The following is a 20,068-nucleotide window of genomic DNA, read 5'->3' as shown; positions in this document are numbered from 1 at the left end:
GAAAAACCTCAAAACCTACGGAGGTGCTTGTGTTCTCCCTTCGGTAGGTGGCGCTCTCTCACCTGGTTCACAAGAATGATCTTGGAAGGTCATTCTCTTCCGGGTTTCCTGTGCTGCAGGCAGGACCATGTTACTGGGAAGCAAAGCCCAAGCCCTGCGGGGTGGCATCGGTACTTGAGAAGCGGCAGCATGACCTGACACATGTCCCTGGTTAGGCACTGCCGGTGCATATTTGTTCTGGTGCCCGTTCCCGCCCTTGAGCAACAGCAGAGAAGAACTAACGAAAGACTGTCACGCTGTGGGTACTCAAGAGGGTGGCACTAACTCATAAAACTAGAAGTGTAGACTCAGCCACACAAAGTAGTGAAAGAGAAAGGGCTGGGGTTTGCTGAAGAGACCCAAGCACTGGGCAAGGAAGCCAAGAGAGGAAGAGCAACCCAAACTGGGACCTTTCCTTTCTTTTTTTAATGTATCTATTATTATTTTAAAAATACACAAAATGTATAAAACATACACCTTGTGTATGGTGCGACTATCGATACATGTGTATAAATATACACATCTATATGCATGTTCTTATTCATCTTAAGCATCTTTAATTTGTGATACAGACATTCCAAAATAATGAAATAGCTTGATGTAGGGGACACTTTGAGCAAGAAGCTCTGAAATTAAGAAGACTGGCTAGAGAAAGAGTCCATGGTGAAGTAGAAAATGAGCAGGGATGACAGAAGAATTGGGGAAAGAAATCTGATATGTTAAATAAAAGCATGTATCAATCCGATGTTTCCAAATGAATGTTACTTGTCTAATGTACAGTGCAAGAGTTTAAAAGATAAAGTAAATGCTTAATAGGAAGAATTTAAGTGCCTGTTTTAATTTCCAGGGAAAGCAATAACTTTTTAAATACAGAAGATTCTGTGAGATGTTTAACTTTGCAAAGATATGGGCAGCCCGGGTGGCTCAGTGGTTTAGCAACGCCTTCAGCCCAGGGCGTGATCCTGGAGTCCCGGGTTCGAGTCCCACGTCAGGCTCCCTGCATGGAGCCTGCTTCTCCCTCTGCCTATGTCTCTGCCTCTCTCTCTCTCTGTGTCTCTCATGAATAAATAAATAAAATCTAAAAAAAAAACTTTGCAAAGATAAATAATCTGCTTTTGCCTCTGTAGAAGCAGAAGGGTTATGAATGGTGTATTCTTATAATGTGTTTTATGAGTATTTCCAAGACTCCCCTAAGGATAAAACTGTGATGTTCCATACATTTTGTATTTAATTGACTATTCTTGAGCATGATTGATGTGTAAAAATGACTATAGTATCTTAATTTTCTTCTCAATTTTTTTTTTATAAGAATGATTTTCCAAAATAATTAGCAAAGTTAATCACAGGTTTGGTGTAAACAGTGCCCCCCCCTCCATGGACTGATTGTATCATGTTCTTCCTTTTTCCTCTTCAGTCTTCCTCCTTTGGAAGATAGAATCTTCAAAACTATTCATAGGACAGTTTTATTTTAAAAATGTGATAAATGAGAAAATCAAAGGCAATTGTTTTAACTCTCTTTAGTTAGAAGAATTTTCAAAACTAAATTTTAAACTGCCTCTTAATGATTTGAAAAGTGACCCATTCCAAGTCCTTTTCATACCTAGAAAAAAATACAGTTATCTTTAAAGAAAATTTCAGTCCTGTTTTGGACATGAACATGTCTATTTGGATCTTGTGGCAGCTTCTATTATGATAAGAACAATACTTGATAAGATGTATCTGTCTTACTAGAGAGACTATCAGAGTATAAGAATTTTCCACCCTAACTAAATAATTTGAGAAGGTGGTGTAGGGGTATTCGGGAACTTTCTGAGGAGGCCCAGAAGGGAGGCTAGATGGGTGGCTGCTCAAGCCTGTTCGGTTAGGGAGTGCCACTTCCTCTGGGTCCCTTCCTACCTCCCCCCTCCCTGTAAGTCTTGCTAATGAATCCGGCCTGGCCGTGAAATCATCCAGTGGTGTGATGGACTCCTGGCCTTTGCAGAGGAAAAACTCTGGGTTAATTCAAGTACAGCATGCTCTCTTTGTTTTGCAGCTGGTGTAGCAAGGGAGTCTAGGGCAAGTGGATTGAATCAAAAAGGAAAATGAAGGCATTCACTGTCTATTTCATCGAGGATGGCTCATTTAAAGTAAACACCATTTAAATAGTCTCCAAATGGCCCATTCTATATGAAGTCATACAGGATGCCCCCTTTGGGCTGTCATTCTCCTTTAAATGGATGGCTTTGTGTGCACTGCGTTTTAATGCCATTCAACCTTAAACCCCATATGTGGGCCTCATCAGGCCACAGGCTTTGGTGCACATGTGGCAGCCATACCTTCAACATTCTTTGTCTCTGCCTCCAGACAGTCAGCCCAAGCAACAGGGGGAGGGAGTTGTAAAGACAACAGCAGTTAACATTTCTTTAACACTTATTATGTGCCAATTACTATGTCTAGTGATTTCTCTATATATTATCTAATTTAATCCTCACATAATCCTAGGAGGCAGATACTATGATTATTCCCTTGTTACAGATGAGGAGATTGATACATAGATTAAGCAATATGCCCACACTGGGCACAATGTGGCTCCAGGTATTGAACCCCAGCAGTCAGATTCCAGAGCTGGAGCTCAATCAATGGACATATTCAGAAGAAATAAGCTCTCATCAATTCTCTTTGCAAGGTAGGCTTATCCCAAACAATAGATAATCCAGAAATTATTTCTCTTTGTCTTTGGAATGCATGCTCTGCTTTCTGGGGGCAGTAATTTCACCTTGTTATTTGTATTTTTTTGCAGTCGGGTTTGAGGATGAGATCAGGTATTTCTTGAGCACCTAGCTCCCTGTGGCAGTGGGTAGTCTTCATACAAGATTGGGCTCAGTGGAATAATCCATTAACAGACAGCCCAAATGAGGCTTTCCTACCAGACATGCCCTCATAGTAAGAAACTAGTAAAAACCTCCCCCAGAGAACTGGAAGCATTCAGTTGTCACAGCAGTGCCTCCAACATTCACCAGGGTTGGGCAAGAAGCCCAGGGCTGGACAGCTTTGGGGAGCTTCTGTGAAGGGTCCAACCAGGGTCTCTGGGAAATGTGTTCCTAGCCAGTTCTTATTTGGCCCAGCCCCTTGATCCACCCCTGTTTAACTGTCACTTGGTAGCCTAGAAAACTTTTTTGCTGTGAAAACTTTTAAGTACGAAACTGTTTATTCCAAATGAGCCCTACAAATAGAGGAACTTTAAGAATCTTAAAAATGAAAAATCTTGAGGGTGGTATAGAAGAAAATCATCTTGAGAATTTAAAATACGGATTTGGGTGATATTTTCAATACAACCGCCCCCCCCCCCCATCCTTTTCTTTCCATTGTTTAACTTTGGCGAAGACTACAGGGGAGAATGACAGTTCTGCAAAATTTTTGCTGGACTTAATTGAGATTTTCCTATCACTTTTGCTATCTCAATCCCAAATTTTAGGTCATTTAAGGTTTCTGCCTTTAAAAAAGACCCCAAAACTGGAAAACAAAAACATGATGTCATTCCTCTCCCATAACATCTCTTTATGGCTTCCAGTGCCCTCTCCACACCTCCTCTAGGATATAGACATTTTGGTAAAGGCCCTGGGACAGGACGTGATTTGGGCACTCTCTGTGACCTTGGGCAGGCATCAAACAGATATCCCTTATTCCATTAGGACTGTTCTCTCTGGAAAGCAACTCTAGTTCTTGCTGTTTCCACAAGTCTCTTGCCCACGTGTCAGATGTATGTATGGTACAAGAATCGGAGAGACAGAAAAAATCAGGTCAATACTTCAATGCAAAGTGTAGGGAGAAAGCCTATTGTGTACACTCTTTCATTCTTGTCCCTCCCAGCTTTATTGATCTATAATTGACATATAACATTGTTTAGGGTATACAACATCATGATTTGATATGTGTGTGTATTGTGGAATGATTACTACAATTAAGTTAGTTAACACATTCACCACCTCATGTAGTTATAATTTTTTTTTATTTTGAGAACTTTTAAGATCTACTGTCTTAGCAACTTACAAATATACAATACAGTACAGTATTGTTAACTATAGTCACTTTGCTATACATTTACATCCCAGAACTTGATACAACTGGGTTGTACCCTTTGACCCCCTTTACCCATTTCTCTGCCACCTCTCCTGCTCCTATTGCTGGCAGACACCAATAATCTGTTTCAATGAGATTGATGGCTTTTTAGATTCCACAAATATGTGAGACCATTCAGTATTTGTCTTTGTCTGACATATTTCACTTAGCATAATGCCTTCAGTGTCCATTCATGTCATCCAAATGGCAGGATTTCCCTTTTTTTTGGCTGAGTAGTAGTCCATTGTGCATACAGACTGCATTTCTTTATCCATTCTTCTGTTGATGGACATTTAAGTTGTTTTCATGTCTTGGCCATTGTGAATAATGTTTCAATGAACATAGGAATGTTGAAATTTCTTTGAGATAATGATTTCATTTCCTTTAGGTATATACCCAGAAGAGACATTGCTGAATCATATGGTGGTTTTATTTTAACTTTTTGAGGAACTTCTATACTGTTTTTCATAGTGGTTGCACCAATTTACATTCCCAGCAATTATGCACAAGGGCTCCCTTTTGCTCCACGTTCTTACCAGCACTTGTTTCTTGTCTTTTTGATACTAGCCATTCTGACAGGTGGAAGATGATATCTCACTGTGGTTTTTTGATTGACATTCCCCTGATGATAAATGATGTTGAGCACCTTCCATGTATCTGTTGGCAATTTGAGTATCTCCTTTGGAAAAATGTCTATTCAGGTTCTTTACTCATTTTTAATCATATTTTTTTGCTGTTGAGTTGTATAAGTTCTTTATATATGTTGGATACTAATTATCAGATATGTGGTTTGCAAATATTTTCTCCTATTCTGTGAGTTGCCCTTTCATTTTGTTGATGGTTTTTGTTTCTGTTTTGCTGTGCAGAAGCTTTTTAGTTTCGTTTGATGTAGTCCCACTTGTGTATTTTTGCTTTTGTTGCGTGTGCTTTACATGTCATATCCAAAAGCATTGTCAATGTTTTATTCTTTTTATTTTTAAATTTTATTTATTTATGATAGTCACAGAAAGAGACAGAGAGAGAGAGGCAGAGACATAGGCAGAGGGAGAAGCAGGCTCCATGCAGGGAGCCCGACGTGGGATTCAATCCTGGGTCTCCAGGATCATGCCCTGGGCCAAAGGCAGGCGCTAAACCGCTGCGCCACCCAGGGATCCCCTCAATGTTTTATTCTTAAAAGAATTTTCTAAAAAAAATAAAATAAAAAAAAAATAAAAAAAAATAAAGAATTTTCTAATGCGTTAGTGCCTCTTCCTTGTCTCTAAATTTCCTCTTCCTTCTGAGGTATGTCTTATCATTTTAATATTACCTCAGGACCAGAAATACTATTCTTTTTTTTTTTTTTTCTTAACATCACCTTTTAATTAATTGACTGATTTTTTTTTTTTTAAACTAGAAAGGCACATATTCAAAGAGTCAAATGGTTCTACTGGGCTTAATAGACTCCTCCCCAAAATAGCAGTCCTCATTACATGTACTGTATTTCTTCTGTTTCAGATGTAACTACTTTTACCTGCTTTAGCTAATTACCTGACATGTATGTCCACGTTGTTCAGTAAGATGCATGGTTGTTCAAGGTTGATCTTCCCACTCTGACAGGTAGGGACTTAGCTCTCTCCACCCGCCATTATACACATACCCCCTTCCACAAATCCCATCTTCCTGATGTAATTAATATCATGACCTTGATTAGATCAATATTCTTTATATTATATCTGTGGTATTAAAAGCAGACTCTTGTACAACTGTGATTACATGATTATTTCTGTACAATGTTTTTCATGGAGTTCTTGTGTTATTGTTTGTTTTTCCTCTTTGTTTGGCTTTCTCTTTCCTTCCTTCCTTCCTTCCTTTCTTTCTTTCTTTCTTTCTTTCTTTCTTTCTTTCTTTCTTTCTTTCTTTTTCTTTCTTCCTTCCTTCCTTCCTTCCTTCCTTCCTTCCTTCCTTCCTTCCTTCCTTCCTTTTCTTTCTTGATTTTATTTATTTATTCATGAGAGACAGAGAGAGAGAGAGGCAGAGACACAGGCACAGGGAGAAGCAGGCTCCATGCAGGGAGCCTGACATGGGACTGGGGTCTCCAGGATCAGGCCCTGGGCTGAAGGCAGCACTTAACTCCTGAGCCACCCGGGCTGCCCTTTGCTCAGTTTTCTAAGTATTTACCAACCCCAGAGGCTTGGAAAGTTGTTTAAATCTTCTAAGATGCTCAAATACATCAGGTTTCCTGTAATTTCTCTCCTCTGACACGGTGTCTCCGCAGGCTCTGGGAGCTGCTCTGAAGAGCAGGGTTGCCCTCTCTCCTGGGCACACAGCTGGCTCCTGGGATCTCCCGCCTCCATTATTCTACAGGTTCCCTTTGCTTCTCTCTTGTATTGGCTTGCCTGCCTTCCTCTTGGTTTACTATATCTTTTTGAAGCATATTTTACATACTTAAGTAGCTTCCAGAGAATAGGATACGTGGGAGGTGAATTTTTTGTGAAACTGCATGTCTGAAAATGTCCTTATTATATGTGATTTTTTTTTCTCCTCTTTCTGGAAGCTTGTGGAATCTTGTCTTTGTCCCTAGGGTTCTGAATTTCATAACGATGTATCTCGATGTGGATTGATTTGTATCCAGTGTCCTGGCTATTATGTGCCATTTCAAGCTGGAAGATCATGGGCCCTTAAATTTGGGGAAATGTTCACAATTTTTTCAGCTTATGCTTTTCTCCCTTCTGTTTTCTCTGTAATCTTTTTCTGGAGCTTCTATTAGTTGGTTATTGGACCTGCTGAGCTGGTTTCTATTTTTCCCTCTTTTTCTTTTTCTTTTTTTTTTCTTTTTGCTCTACTTTCTAGGAGACTTCTCCAGCTTTATATTCCATCTCACACTTTTATTGAGTTTTTCTTTTCTTCCATTATATTTTTCATTCTCTTTACTTTGGAATGCTCCTTTTTTTATATTATGCTATTCTTATTTCAGCACAGCAGTACTTAGCTCTTAGTGGTATGTGTTTGGTGTTCTTTGAAGTTTTCTTCCCCTTGCAAGACGACTGACCTTCAAGTTGCTTGTTTCTGTTTATTTTGGTCTCTCAGGGTCACAAAAGGGGCTTTCTAGAGGTGCTGGAGGAGCTTGATTTGTCTGCCAGCATTAAGGAATGGTGTGGGGAGGGAGGGACACTAAAATGCTGATTGGAAGCTCTGAGTGCCTGCATAGGGCTTCTCTATTGTAAGTTTCATCATGGGCTATATTAGAACACCTCCTGATCATTGGACACTCTGACATGAGTCTCCTTAGTTGTCTTCTCTTGAGCATTTTTTCATTCCTCTGCCTGGAGGGTAAAAGTCTGATTGCCCACATTCTGGGAACCAAATAAGAGAAGATGGCTGGTGGTCTCAGCATCTGATATGCATATGTTCATCTAATTTCATTCATTTGCCTTCAACTGTGCTGTTTTCCCCTCCTCCCCCTCACGCAGCCCCCAGTCTAGAGGCCCTCTCTTTTACTCTCTATAGAAAATGAATCTCCAGGTATTTGCTGGAGTTTGGGGGGATGGAGAAATAGCCCAGGTATGTGGAATAGGGGAATCTGTCTGGGGATCTTAAATCCTTTTTAGGTAGTCTTTCCACCAGGCCTGCTGAGTTTTGAGCTTCTTCCACCCCCATCCTTTTAGAGTTTCTACGGGTTAAGATGAGGTGGCTCCTGTCTCTCCACTGCTAATTTCAGATTCAGGTCGGCTGTGCCATTTCCCTGCCTCCATCTGCATTAGTTTCCAGTATTGTACAGCTGTTGTCTCCTATTTTATTCTCCCTGTTCTTGGTTTATGGATTTTGAAAAAAATCATTTTACAGGGTGCCTGGCTGGCTCAGTTGGGGGAGTGTGTGACTCTGATCTCTGGGTTGTGAGTTCAAACCCCACATTGGGGGTAGAGATTACTTTAAAATTAAAAAAAAAAAAAAGAATCCTTTCACTATCCTTTAATTGGGTTTGGGGAGGAAACAAAAGTAGCCTCATGTGTCCACTCTTCCATTTGTACCTGAATGCCTCACCATCACTGTTTGTTTATTGATGCCCAAGTGACTGAAGTTCTTAAAAGGGAAATTCAGTGGCCCATGGTAAACACTCCAGAATATCCTTCAGAGGAAGAATGACCAGGCCACAGCCCTTTGATTAAGTGAATTTGGTTAGTCAAGCTTTTTCTTTTAAAACAAACCTTTCGGGATCCCTGGGTGGCACAGCGGTTTGGCGCCTGCCTTTGGCCCAGGGCGCGATCCTGGAGACCCGGGATCGAATCCCACATCGGGCTCCCTGCATGGAGCCTGCTTCTCCCTCTGCCTATGTCTCTGCCTCTCTCTCTCTCTCTCTGTGTGACTATCATGAATAAATAAATAAAATCTTAAAAAAAATAAATAAATAAAACAAACCTTTCCAAAGAGTTAATTCCTCTCCCACAACTCCTTTCTTCTTCCGTCTGCACCGCTGCCCCCCAACCTCTCATCCTCTCATCATGTTGTCCAGTCCAAGGTGAAGTTCTTGTGGAGAAACCCTGGGGAGGTGTCAGGTTGCAGAGGATGAGGTAGTGAAGGGAAGGTGGAAAAACAAGGGAGGTGGGCTCAGTGCAGCACATAGTGTGGGATCCATATCATGCCTTTATCAAGACTGCTCTGTCTGTTGCTTCTTACTGGCTGGGGATCAGATCGGCAGTTCTCTTTAAAGCTGTGGCTTTCTTTCAAGCTCTGTAGAAGCTACACATATCACTGGCCTGGCTCCAACATTTAAAAAAGGAGTGCGCTTTCACTTCTTAGCTGTGGCGAGACTGATGTCAAGAGTGGCCATTCTGACTGCACAAGCAGGATGAACTTAGAGCAAGTCTGAGAGCATGGCTGCTTCTGTGATGGGCTTCCACTAGTTGTGAGCATGCCCTTCTACATTCCTTCTTCAGGGATCCCCTCTAGGGACTTCAAAACTTGATGTCATATTATATTTATTTAAATGTGGTATCATATTTTCCCCTATGCTTACATTTTGATTTAAAGTTTTGTTTTTCGGGCAGCCCTGGTGGCGCAGAGGTTTAGTGCCGCCTGCAGCCCAGGGTGTGATCCTGGAGACCCGGGATCGAGTCCCACATCAGGCTTCCTGCATGGGGCCTGCTTCTCCCTCTGCCTGTGTCTCTGCCTCTCTCTCGCTCTCTCTGAATGAATAAATAAATAAATCTTTAAAAAAAAAATAAAGTTTTGTTTTTCATTGGAGGAGTCCTGTAATGTATTTCTTTGGATCTAAGTTGGTAGAGATTCAGAGGATAATAAATAATGACCCCTCTACTTTCCTGAGTCCAGAATTAGTTGAGAGACAAAGCATAGGGAGATCAAAATCTAACCTTTATTTTTCATTTTTAGTGGTAAAACATTTTGAAAAATGTCATGTTAGATCTGCTGGCCAGTATGGGCATGGTTACTATTTCGATCCTGAATTTGACATCTTATCCACTCATTGACCAAATTGGACAATCGCAGGCCACTCCATGAGTGTCTGGCCATCTAAAACTTTTAACAAGAATGAGAGGAATAGCTCTTGCAAAGGAGTTAGTAAGGGGCTGAAAGAGAGACGAGGGGGTATTCATGGAATGGAAGTTCCTTCCATGGAAGTGTGTTCTATTATATGAGGTCATATCAGTTTCCCTCAGGCACTCCCATCAATTTATAGCAGATGCTCAAAAAAAAAAAAAATACTGTATTAGATCAGGTCGTATGACACATTCAGATTTCAGAAACATTAAAAGCATTTTCCCATCTTAGAATTCAGGAAGGATAGTGTTATAAGCCATCAATCATTTGTTCTTTTGGTAAACACCGTCACTATGGTTTGGCCTCAGTGGTTTGCACACCCTCAGCTGGGGCGGGGAGCCCCTGCTGAAATTCCTGGCCAATTACAAACTCATGGAGAGTCCTCAGCATCCCTGAACCTCTCCAGGCTTGCTTTTCATCTGCTCAGTAAGGAATGGGGGACTAGCCCAGTACATAAACAGATAAAAAGGATGAGGGATAAATCTAAGCTTCCACAGCTAATTAGTTTCAGAGTTGAGACTAAACCCAGGTATCTTCCTTCCCTAGTCTCATTGTTCTCTACCATAGCCATTTCAGAGTGACTTAAATTGAATGTAGACAAAACAGTTTAGCACCAAAGAAGCAATCATTCATTTGGTCATTCGTTCATTCAGCAGAGCGACTTTTTTTTTTGTGCCAAACACTGTGCTAGGCATTAAGTATGAAGAAAACACGTTCTTGTCTCTGTAGCAGCATGCAGCCTGCCCCCTTGCATATTTGCAGCCCATATGTGACCACCTCAGTTACCACCCTTTGTTAATAGCCTACTTGAAGCACTTTAAACTGATTCCTGGTCTTCAAGGAGATACAGAAGACCACCCTAAAACCAGCAGCCCTCTGTGCTCTCCCTGAGACCTACAGTGATGCCCCTGTGGTAGATATGACCCCCCCCTCAACCCAAGAATAGCTCATACCATTTTATTACACAAGTTCTTCAAGTGCCTAGAGAGAAAAACCAAAGAGTAAGGTCCAGAAACCCTTCCTTGATTTCATTGTGGCTGTTTCTCTCCTTCTGTTTATAGGGCGTGCAAGTTGGCATTACTATGTAACTATGCCGATGCCAGCCTCTACCTTCACTATCGCAGTGGGTTCCTGGGCAGAAATGAAGCCAGAAATCTGCTCGTCCGAGGATCTGGCAGCAGAGAGATCACTCACACCTTCTGAGGCTGACTTCAGGTCGGTATTCGGGAACTTCTGAAAAACAAACACGGAAGGGAGTGGTATGATGTGTCTATTCCAAGCATTGGGAATGTGAGTCATCCCTGCTGAGAAACTAAACCAAAATATGATTAATCAAAGCAGGAAAAACCCTACTGAGAGAGAAAGAGTCTTGAGAGGCAGAAATGTGGGCATATTATTTATGCAGAAAGAAAGAGAAAAGAAGTACATATGAAGTCCTCTGGGAAGTCAGGTACAATAGTTTTATGTTTTGGTTAAGTCAACAGGGCCCTCAGATTCAACACTTTCCTTCCTTCTATACTTTTTAACTTTGGTTTTCAGTGTTTATTTGGTTAAAACACAACTTAATAAAAAGGAGTTGCTTATCTGTTGGATTACTCTGTAGGCCACTCCACTGTAAGGGTTCCGGGGACTGCTGTTAGCAGTACATCTATAGGGACAACCTCCCTCAGTGGGGCTAGTCAGCCTGCTTTGGAGCACAGGACACAGGTAGCTGTCACAGGGTTGTGGGGTTACAGGGAACCTACTGGGTCAGGAGTCTGTTTATTTTGGTAGCGATTTCTTCTTTTTTTCAGGGTGGATCAGAGAAAAATCAGTTTCAAGGTTTTTTGGTTTTTTTTTTAAGATTTTTATTTATTCATGATGGAGAGAGAGAGAGAGAGAGAGAGAGAGAGGGGCAGAGACACAGGCAGAGGGAGAAGCAGGCTCCATTCTGGGAGCCTGATGTGGGACTCGATCCCAGGACTCCAGGACTGCGCCCTGGGCCAAAAGCAGGCACTAAATCGCTGAGCCATCCAGGGATCCCCGAGTTTCAAGTTTTTAAAAATCAGCGTAGGCCATTGGATGTTCACTTGCAGCCTCCCCAGACGTCCAGCTATTTCTAGCTTCAGAACCAAAAGGGAGGAGGGGAATGTACATAGGAGGTACAGAGTGTCCAAAATGTGCATCGCTGTATCATGTTCATTCTTAGGACCTTTACACTCAGCTCAGTTTAATCACTTTTCCTGTTTACACAGAGTCAGTAGGTCCAGTACCTTCTGGTAGAGAAAGCCCAGAGTAATAGTAGTTCATCCTTGAAAACCAACTAAGATATGCTTTTAGTGCAGATTCCTTTAGTATCAATTGTATTTTGCCATGCTGCTTTCAGTCTTACTGCAGTGGCTGCAGTGGTGGTTGGTACTGTTAGGACATAGAGCCATCAAGTGCTCTCCTATGATAGGCATGTCTTATTGCTTGGGTTTTGCTTTTTGGAGGAGGGGAGGTAATTTCCACTTCCTGCTTAGGAACTTGCCCATTTTAGACTATCTTCTCTCAGCTATATAGAGTGTCCTGGTTGTTTATTGGATTTTATTTATGCACGCTTCAGGGAAGAGGAGAATTGTGGACAGAAGTGACACATGTTACTTCCATGTGGGAATATTTAGTTGCATTTGAGACCTTCAAGTGATCCCTTCCTCTGCCACTGAGCTCAGAATAGGCCTCATTTGGCAATTTCAGGATTTCTGTGTAGGGAGGACAGGTGCCCTGGAGAGTTACTTGGATCTTCAGTGGACTTGTTTTAAGCAAGAAATAAACTTTTTTTTTTTTTGTTAAGCCACTGAAACATTGGTGTTATTTGTTATTGCAACATATCTTAGCCTTTCCTGAATTGACACAGAAGTCACTGGATGTTTGAAGTCAGGGAAAATCTTGATCTAAATGTTATCTTAGTTAGTCCTGTGGATAAGCCTAAAAGGTAGATTGGCTTTTTAAAATCTCCATTTTATAGATAAAGATACTGAGGCTTTAGACAGCAGTGTGTCCATGTTCATATCTCTACTGAGTTACAACACCTGGATTCCTATCTGGGCTTGACCCCTTACACATGTGATTCAGAATCTTACCTGGGAACTTTTTTTTTTTTTTTTTTTAAGATTTATTTATTTGTTTGAGAGGCAGAGCTTGACTGAGAGGGGCAGAGGTAGGGGGAGAGAAAATCTCAAGCAGATATTGCATGGAGCCCGATGTGGTGCTTGATCCCAGGACTCCTAGCTTATGACCTAAGCCAAAAGAGTCAAACGCTTAACTGACTATGCCACCCAATCGCCCCACCTGGGGACTTTTACAAACTGTATAATTTGTCCACGCCTCACCTGGAGTCTGATCCACCTTCCTGCCTGAAGATTCAGTGCCATGACTGAGTCACTGTTACTGATTGGAATGTGTTGCATTAGAACAGAAGACAGAACATGAGAGTTCTGCCTTTGAGTGTGAAGATGCTGACCGTACTGCTTGGATAGGTTTCTTGGGGCAAAGCCATACTTTCTTGCTCTGTAGCATAAAGACTTTACTTGAGGTTCTCTAATTCTTCATGGTAAAGAAGCAGCCTGAGGGCTGCTTGACTATCAGAGGAGGTGTGCAGTTAAAATCCATGTGCCTTCAGGGAAGGCAAAGAAAAAAATTTGTTATTTTGTCCTTGTAGTCATGTTCCCAGGGATACGAGGTTGGGGAGTGGGCAACAACCATTTCTTATGTGCTCTCTCTGCTGCCTGGAGGCCACTGAGATGGCTTTTCACTTTGTTTGCATCCATAATTGTGAAGGAGGAGGCCATGGCCACTTCAAGTGGGGATTCTGGGGAGAGACGGCATCTGAAATTCCTGTTGGGATTTAAGGGAAGGGGGTCAGTATGATTCCTTTCTTGTCCCTTAGAGTATACAGCCAGCTGTGAAACAGGCAGAAAGAGAGCAGAGAAAATGTTCTGCAATTGCCAGAAGCTGGACTGGGGAATACTCGGGTGCACAGCCTCAGCGGGCTAAAATTCCATTTCCAAGCTAGACAGACTTACCCATCCAGCTACCTGCCCAGTTGGACTGCTGTGACCTCCACAACACAGATACCCACAGCCTAACCCATGGCCAAAAAGTACCCTGTCTGTAGGCAAGCAGACTGGAAAAGAGGAAAGCCAGTGTGGCCATGCCCAGCAGAGCAGCCCGAGCCAGGTCAGGGGTGCCACTTCAGGGACGCATGTCCTTGTGTTGAAACATGAGGCCTGGGAATGGAGTCCTTCCCACACTCCCTTCTGTGTCTGACACGCTATGACTAAGTTTTCCCTTCATTTATCACTGTGCTTGTCCATCACAACTATACTGCTGATAAAATAATAGCTTGCATTTGCTTAATCCTCCCCTGGCTGTGTGCTTCATGTGTGCTGTCTTTAGTCATCAGAGGGTAGCTTTGTGTTTTCATCCATTAAATCTCTGGGTCCATGCTAAGTTTGCCAACAAAGGTACTCTGAAGTGCCAACTGCAGTAGTGTTTTTGGTTATGTTCACATCTGGTCCCCTTGCCTTCCCCGCCCCCCCGCTTCTACTTCAAACCTTCCTAAGACCACCAGCTCAATTCACGTAAATGTAACTTTTATAGGGGCCTTATATACCACAGGCTTTCATTTGCCTGAAGTATTCATCTGGGTCCCAGAAATTTGGCCAAAGTATTGGTCACTGAACTTTTGATCACTGTTCATGTGGGCTAAATTATAGGAAGAACATTCCCTCTTCCAGCTCCAATTCCACACATGCTCTGGCCCTCTTTGGGTGAGCATTTTGGTAAATATATTAATTAAAAAGCACTTAGGTAAAACTGTTGAAAGTTTATTAATTTTCTTCGGCAGTAGTATAACCTTCTCCAACCGCAGAGGAATCTTTGTATTATGTTTCACCTCTGGAGGCCTTTGTTAAAGCACCATCTTCACTTTGGGCCCATACAGTTTAAGCATGACATGGAAACTTGGATAAAGTCCAGAGGAACCCAGCAAAAATGATTTAAAGCATGGAAAATGCACACCATGAAGAAGAAAAGGCATTGAGGTTGCTCATTGTAAAGAAGGGATTGACTTGGTGGGAGAAACAGTCTTCTTGTGAGTTGTGAAGTCTATGGACAGTTGCTTGTAGACCTTGCAGGATGAGGCTCTATGTCTGTGTCTTTGAAAAGCTAGAGAAGTAGGAGTCATACTTAAATCATGGGGGGAAAATGCCAGTTTCCAGTACACATTTTGCCATGAGAAAAGCCTTTCCAAACCTTCCTGGCTTAGTATGATTTCTTCAGTCCTCGTGCCCTGGTGTATTTCAGCTTTCTGGCTTTTATAGCATATACTGCATTTTGCTTTGTAATATCCTAGAATGCCCTAAGGAAATGTGTCCGGCTTTCAGACACGACCGCACCATGGTGTATATTGACATCAGTGTCAGCAACTCATTAGTGGCTGGTGGTGGCATTTTGAACAGTTGAGCATCTATTCTGCTTGCTAAATAAAATATGTTAATAAATTGTCTGAACATCTTTCTGTGTCACTGTACTTATCAAAATTTAAATTTTTTTCTTCCAACAAAACTGTAAACTCCTCAAAGATAGAGTTGGAAATTTATTCACATTTGTGTACGTGGCATACCTTTGGAGTGCCTTGAGTAGAGCAAGAATGCAGGAAGTAATTACTAAATAGTTGGGTTGAATTGTGAGAAAAGGACATGCATTCCCCAGGGAAACTTCCAGTGATTCCTTTTGAGCCTATGACAGGGAAACGTCTGTGTCAGCTACTTTCAATACATCTCATTCTTGAAACAAAAGGAGGGCTGAAGGAGAGAACCTCTTTAGGCAATTTCCAATCTTGTGATTATGAGTAAAACATGGTCACTCTTGTGGAGAGGGCTCTTGTAAAATAATTTCAGCCCATCAGCTGTAGAAGAGGTAACCAGTGGTCTGGTTCCCATCATTTACCAGCCTAATATTTATTTCACCAGTTCTTCCCACTCTTGGCAATATTAATGGGCAATATCAACAAGGAGGAGCAGGAAACCAGAGAACCACAGAGCAGCTGAGCTCAGCTTCTAGAAAAATCCAGGATCCAGATTTACTCAAGATTAATGGAGTACCTGGAGAGGGAAGGTTGGGAGGGAGGAGCTTATGATGACTCAAGATGTGGTGAAGAAAATAATTCTCATGCCTTAGGAATGTTGCATGGATTAATCAGGATAATGCACACGAAGTGTTCAGAACAGTTCTTGGCACATAATAAATGTTCAATAGCAGTTGTGGTAGGAGTTATTGTTTATTATTCTTACTATCACCAGCGTAGATTATTTATAAAGAACAACCAAGCATTATTATTAATCTTAACTGTTAAAATATTTACCCTGATTACGAGTGTGGGCATAGAGAAGAGAGATTTACAAATGCTTGATTTGCCGATGATAGTGAGAGTAGGTTGGAACAGGCACAGATACAGAAATGAACAGCTGAAGGCTGGTGGGAAAGGAAGCATCTTTGAGTTAATTCTGCTTTCATGGAGGACTACTGATAACATTTTAAATGTATAGTATTCTCTCACCACTTCGGGAACAAGGCTGTTGCATGAAGAGGGACGAGGGCCTCATGTGGAGAGTTGTCACAGAACCACAGTGCCAGAAGAAACCTTAGAAACCATTCTTTTGTTTGTTTTTAATTAAAGTATAATTAACATACAACAAAATGCACAGATCTTAAGTGTTTGGCTTGAGGGGTTTTTGATGACTGTTTACACCCGAAACTGATAGAGAAGTTCCAACGCCCAGTAAGTTCCCAGTAAGTTCCCTGTGATCAATTCCTCCCCTCCTCCTTGCAGTCATTTTTGTGAGATCATGTTAGAGACAAGGAGAAAGAGGCCCCAGCTACTGAGTTCCTTGCCTCACATCATGTTGGCCCCTCTGAGAACAGCCACTGAAGCCCAGCTTTCCTGATCCCGACGTCAGAACCTTTGTGTCATCTTTCCTGATGCTACTTCCATTTTTTCCAAGATTTTAATTAATAAATTTAATTTATTTTTAATTTAATTTATGTTTGTTTATATATTTGATAGAGAGAGACCGAGAGCGCATGTATACATATAAGGAGGGGGAGGGGCAGAGGGAGAAGGAGAGAGAATCCCAAGCAGACTCCCTGCTGAGTGCAGAGCCTGATGCAAGGCTTGATCTCAGACCCTGATACCAAGACCTGAGCCAAAATCAAGAGTCTGACGCAACTGACTTACTGAGCCACTCAGTTGCTGGAGCCACTTCAATTTTTATTGGGAACCTTAATGGTCTCACTTATCCATAGCTTGATTGCCTTAAAGTCCTGCATTTTCTCTCAGGCTTTGAGTATGAAAAATGGTGCTAATAAAGGTTATGGAATAACCTTTATCCCCCTGGCTAGAGCTGTTCATGTCCAGAGAGAATTTAACTCACCTTTTCTCTTCAACAATATTGGCTTTTTTTTTTTTTTTTTTTGAGACAGCTAGCATGTGGAGCTGAGGAGTGAGGAAGGGCAGTGGGAAAGGGAGGGGGAAAATCCCAAAGAGGCTCCATGCCCAGTGCAAGCCCAGTGCGAACCTGATATGGCCTCAATCCCATGACCCTGAGATCATGACCTGAGCTGAAACCAAGAGCCAGACGCTCAATAGACTGAGCCACCTAGGCATCCCTATGAATTGTCTTTTTAAAAATACCTCCAACTCTTCTCTGACCTTTCTTGGCTACAAGAAATAGTCTGGCCCCATGATAGATTTCTAGATAGGCCCGTGGAATGCCTCCTTGCGAAATTATGCTTTGATAGATAGAATTTAAACTTATGCCCCAATTTTGTACTGAAGATGATCTCCATTTTCTCTAGGATTTAATGTGCTCTGAAAGGTTTTTAGTAGAGAGGGTATGCTTAAATTATCATTCATTATACATCTATATAAATATATTAGGTGGTTAACTCAATAAGCAGCTTTCTTTACATCATGAGACCTTTGATTGAATGGCTGCAGCGGCACAGTACTTGTCATTGGGTAGACATTTGCAACATGTTCATTAAATGTTTACCAATAGGCACCTTTACTTGCTTTCTCCATAAAGCAAGGGTATTGATCCAGGGGCTTTGGCTGGCATTCAATGTCCATAATTATATTCTGGCTGTTACCTTTTCCTGGTAGAAGTGTTTATGCATCTCCACCCATTTTTCTTACTCTCAACAGTGGTGAAATGTCATGGGTGCTGAAAGCTGTGTTCTCTGCACCAGGCTGTGAGAGGGCGAGGCTTATCTCCGTAGCTGTGTGCATCTCCTTGGGCAGCACTGGCCTTGGATGACAGAAAGACACTTTAGAAATCTGGAGAGGAATTATTGTTGTGGCCTGTCCCTACTGGAACATGCCAGCATTTTAAGGTTTTTCACTATTCACTCTGAATCCAACAAGCACCCGTAGTTAGAATTATAATTTGTAAATTAAAATTAGAGGGGCTTTCCATTGTGTTTGAATAAAAGATGTGTTAACAGGCAAAAACAACAACAACAACAACAAAAAACAGAGTTCACTTTGATGTGGGTTTCTTTGGGTAGATAAGTTCTCTTGAGGCCTATGAGTCAGGTTCTAGGAATTCTTGTTCAGCTTCACCTTCGGCAGAATAACTGGCAGCGATCAGATGGTACTAGCTGGGCTCTGATCTGTTTCCTTAAAAGGTTGGTTCAGTTCAATTTATAGCAAAAGAGGGAAAAGTGTCATTTCAAAAGTACCTCTGTATTCCATAAGAACACAACTTCCGATGGCCTTTAATAAGAGCACCTAGATTACTTTTTAGTACAATGCATTGTATTCTTTTGAAAAGTTGAAATCTGTCCTATCATTTGGTTCATTATTCTACCTGAGTTCACATCTTTTATTCTAGGAAATTTCAGAATAGGATCTTTAATTTGGCTTTGCACCATCCTTAACTTTCTGAGTTATGAATTGTTTCTGATTTGGAGATTTTTTTTCCCATGGTGATATTCAAAAAGCACATTTCAGGGCAGCCCGGTGGCTCAGCAGTTTAGCGCCGTCTTCAGCCCAGGGCCTGATCCTGGAGACCCGGGATCGAGTCCCACGTCAGGCTCCCTGCATGGAGCCTGCTTCTCCCTCTGCCTGTGTTGTGTCTCTGCCTCTCTCTCTCTCTCTGTGTGCTTCTTGTGAATAAATAATACATCTTAAAAACAAAAACAAAAAAACAAAAAGCATTTCAGAGGGCAGAAATTGTGCTTTTTATTTTCAGGAGGGGGTTGTTTTGTTGTTTTGAGTCTTGGGGGGATTTTCCCGTTTATTCTAAAGTAAGTAGTAAAACCTACTTTCACTTAGCTTAGATTGAAGCTACTCAGTCAATTTGGCACATCAATAGGTATTTTGACCTATAATTTTTCACTGCTGCACAGACACAGACAAGAATTCAATTGAACTCTCTTGATTGCGAGCCCATCTGAACCACTGTCTCTTAGAAGTTGTGCATGTCTGTGAGAGTTGCTCACCTCCATGGCAACAAGAATAAACCTGATTTACCATAAAGCGCATCTGTTGATTTTGTGTTGTTCCCAGGTGTGTTGGCATTTGTGGTCACATGGAATACCCCTGCCGCTTCCAGAATCCTTCTGCTACCACCCAGGAAGTTATTCCTCATCGGGTCTTTGCCCCGGTGTGCCTCCAGGGTGCCTGTCAAGAGACCCTTTTGCCACTGGTCCGTCCTTGCCTCTCAGCAGCACACTCTGTCCTGGGAACACACCCGTTCTCCAGGCTGGACATACTCATCGTCCCTGCCAACTTTCCAAGTCTGGGGATGGCCAGGTACGTTGTTCCATGGTGGCACTTGGATTACATGCTTCAGAAATTCTCTATTTCTTGCTTTCCCTGAGCTCTGTCAGAGCTGCCATTTGATTAGGATGATCATGCCTGGATATCTTGTTGCTGCCTTGAGGGACAGTTTGTGTGTAGACTGTACCCATGAGGGAAGGAGCCTTTGGGTGTCATGGGCTCAGTCAAATTTTACTGTCTCGAAATTAAAAGATTACACTGTTGCTTGGATTGAAAACACATTGTGCCCCCAGAGTGATGTATGTTGGATCGTGGCTGATGAGTGGCTGGTTAGCTTAGGTGGTGAGAGCATAATGCTAATGAGCCCAAGGTCATAGCTCTGGGCAGAGTAACACAACTTCTTTCCAGGGTCACGGGCTACTCGCCTAATCCTGACCAGCTGTCTCATCCATTCTCACCATTGGTCACAAGGGCAACGACTTGAGAGCCCCTCTGTCAGAGAGACTGTGGATGGATCAGTGTAAATCCATCACCACTGCTGGAAAAACAGCTCAAAGCAGATGGTTCATGGCGGGGGAGGGGAGGTGGTAG

At 42.0% G+C, this 20,068-nt stretch overlaps 1 protein-coding gene across 50 annotated transcripts in view; it reads left to right on the top strand.

Moving 5' to 3' along the window:
- AOPEP (aminopeptidase O (putative)) overlaps positions 1–20,068 on the top strand; it is a 333,384-nt gene that overhangs the window by 65,454 nt on the left and 247,862 nt on the right. For 48 of the 50 annotated variants that reach the window (XR_013383609.1, XR_013383592.1, XR_013383612.1 and 45 more), the window contains 2 exons: positions 10,734–10,887; positions 19,265–19,510. Coding sequence is in view for 26 of the 50 variants with exons in the window: in XM_077904332.1 (XP_077760458.1) it covers positions 10,734–10,887; positions 19,265–19,510 (400 nt within the window). In the remaining 24 variants the exon portion in view is untranslated. Of the gene's footprint in view, positions 1–5,629; positions 5,734–10,733; positions 10,888–19,264; positions 19,511–20,068 lie in introns of those variants that run through there. The other 2 variants (XM_077904453.1, XM_077904208.1) reach the window with 2 other exon arrangements.

Source organism: Canis aureus, chromosome 1, assembly GCF_053574225.1.
Source record: "Canis aureus isolate CA01 chromosome 1, VMU_Caureus_v.1.0, whole genome shotgun sequence".
NCBI classification, from domain to species: Eukaryota; Metazoa; Chordata; class Mammalia; order Carnivora; family Canidae; genus Canis; species Canis aureus.
The sequence above is the reverse complement of the archived record's forward strand: the minus strand, read 5'-3'. Positions and strand labels throughout refer to the sequence as shown.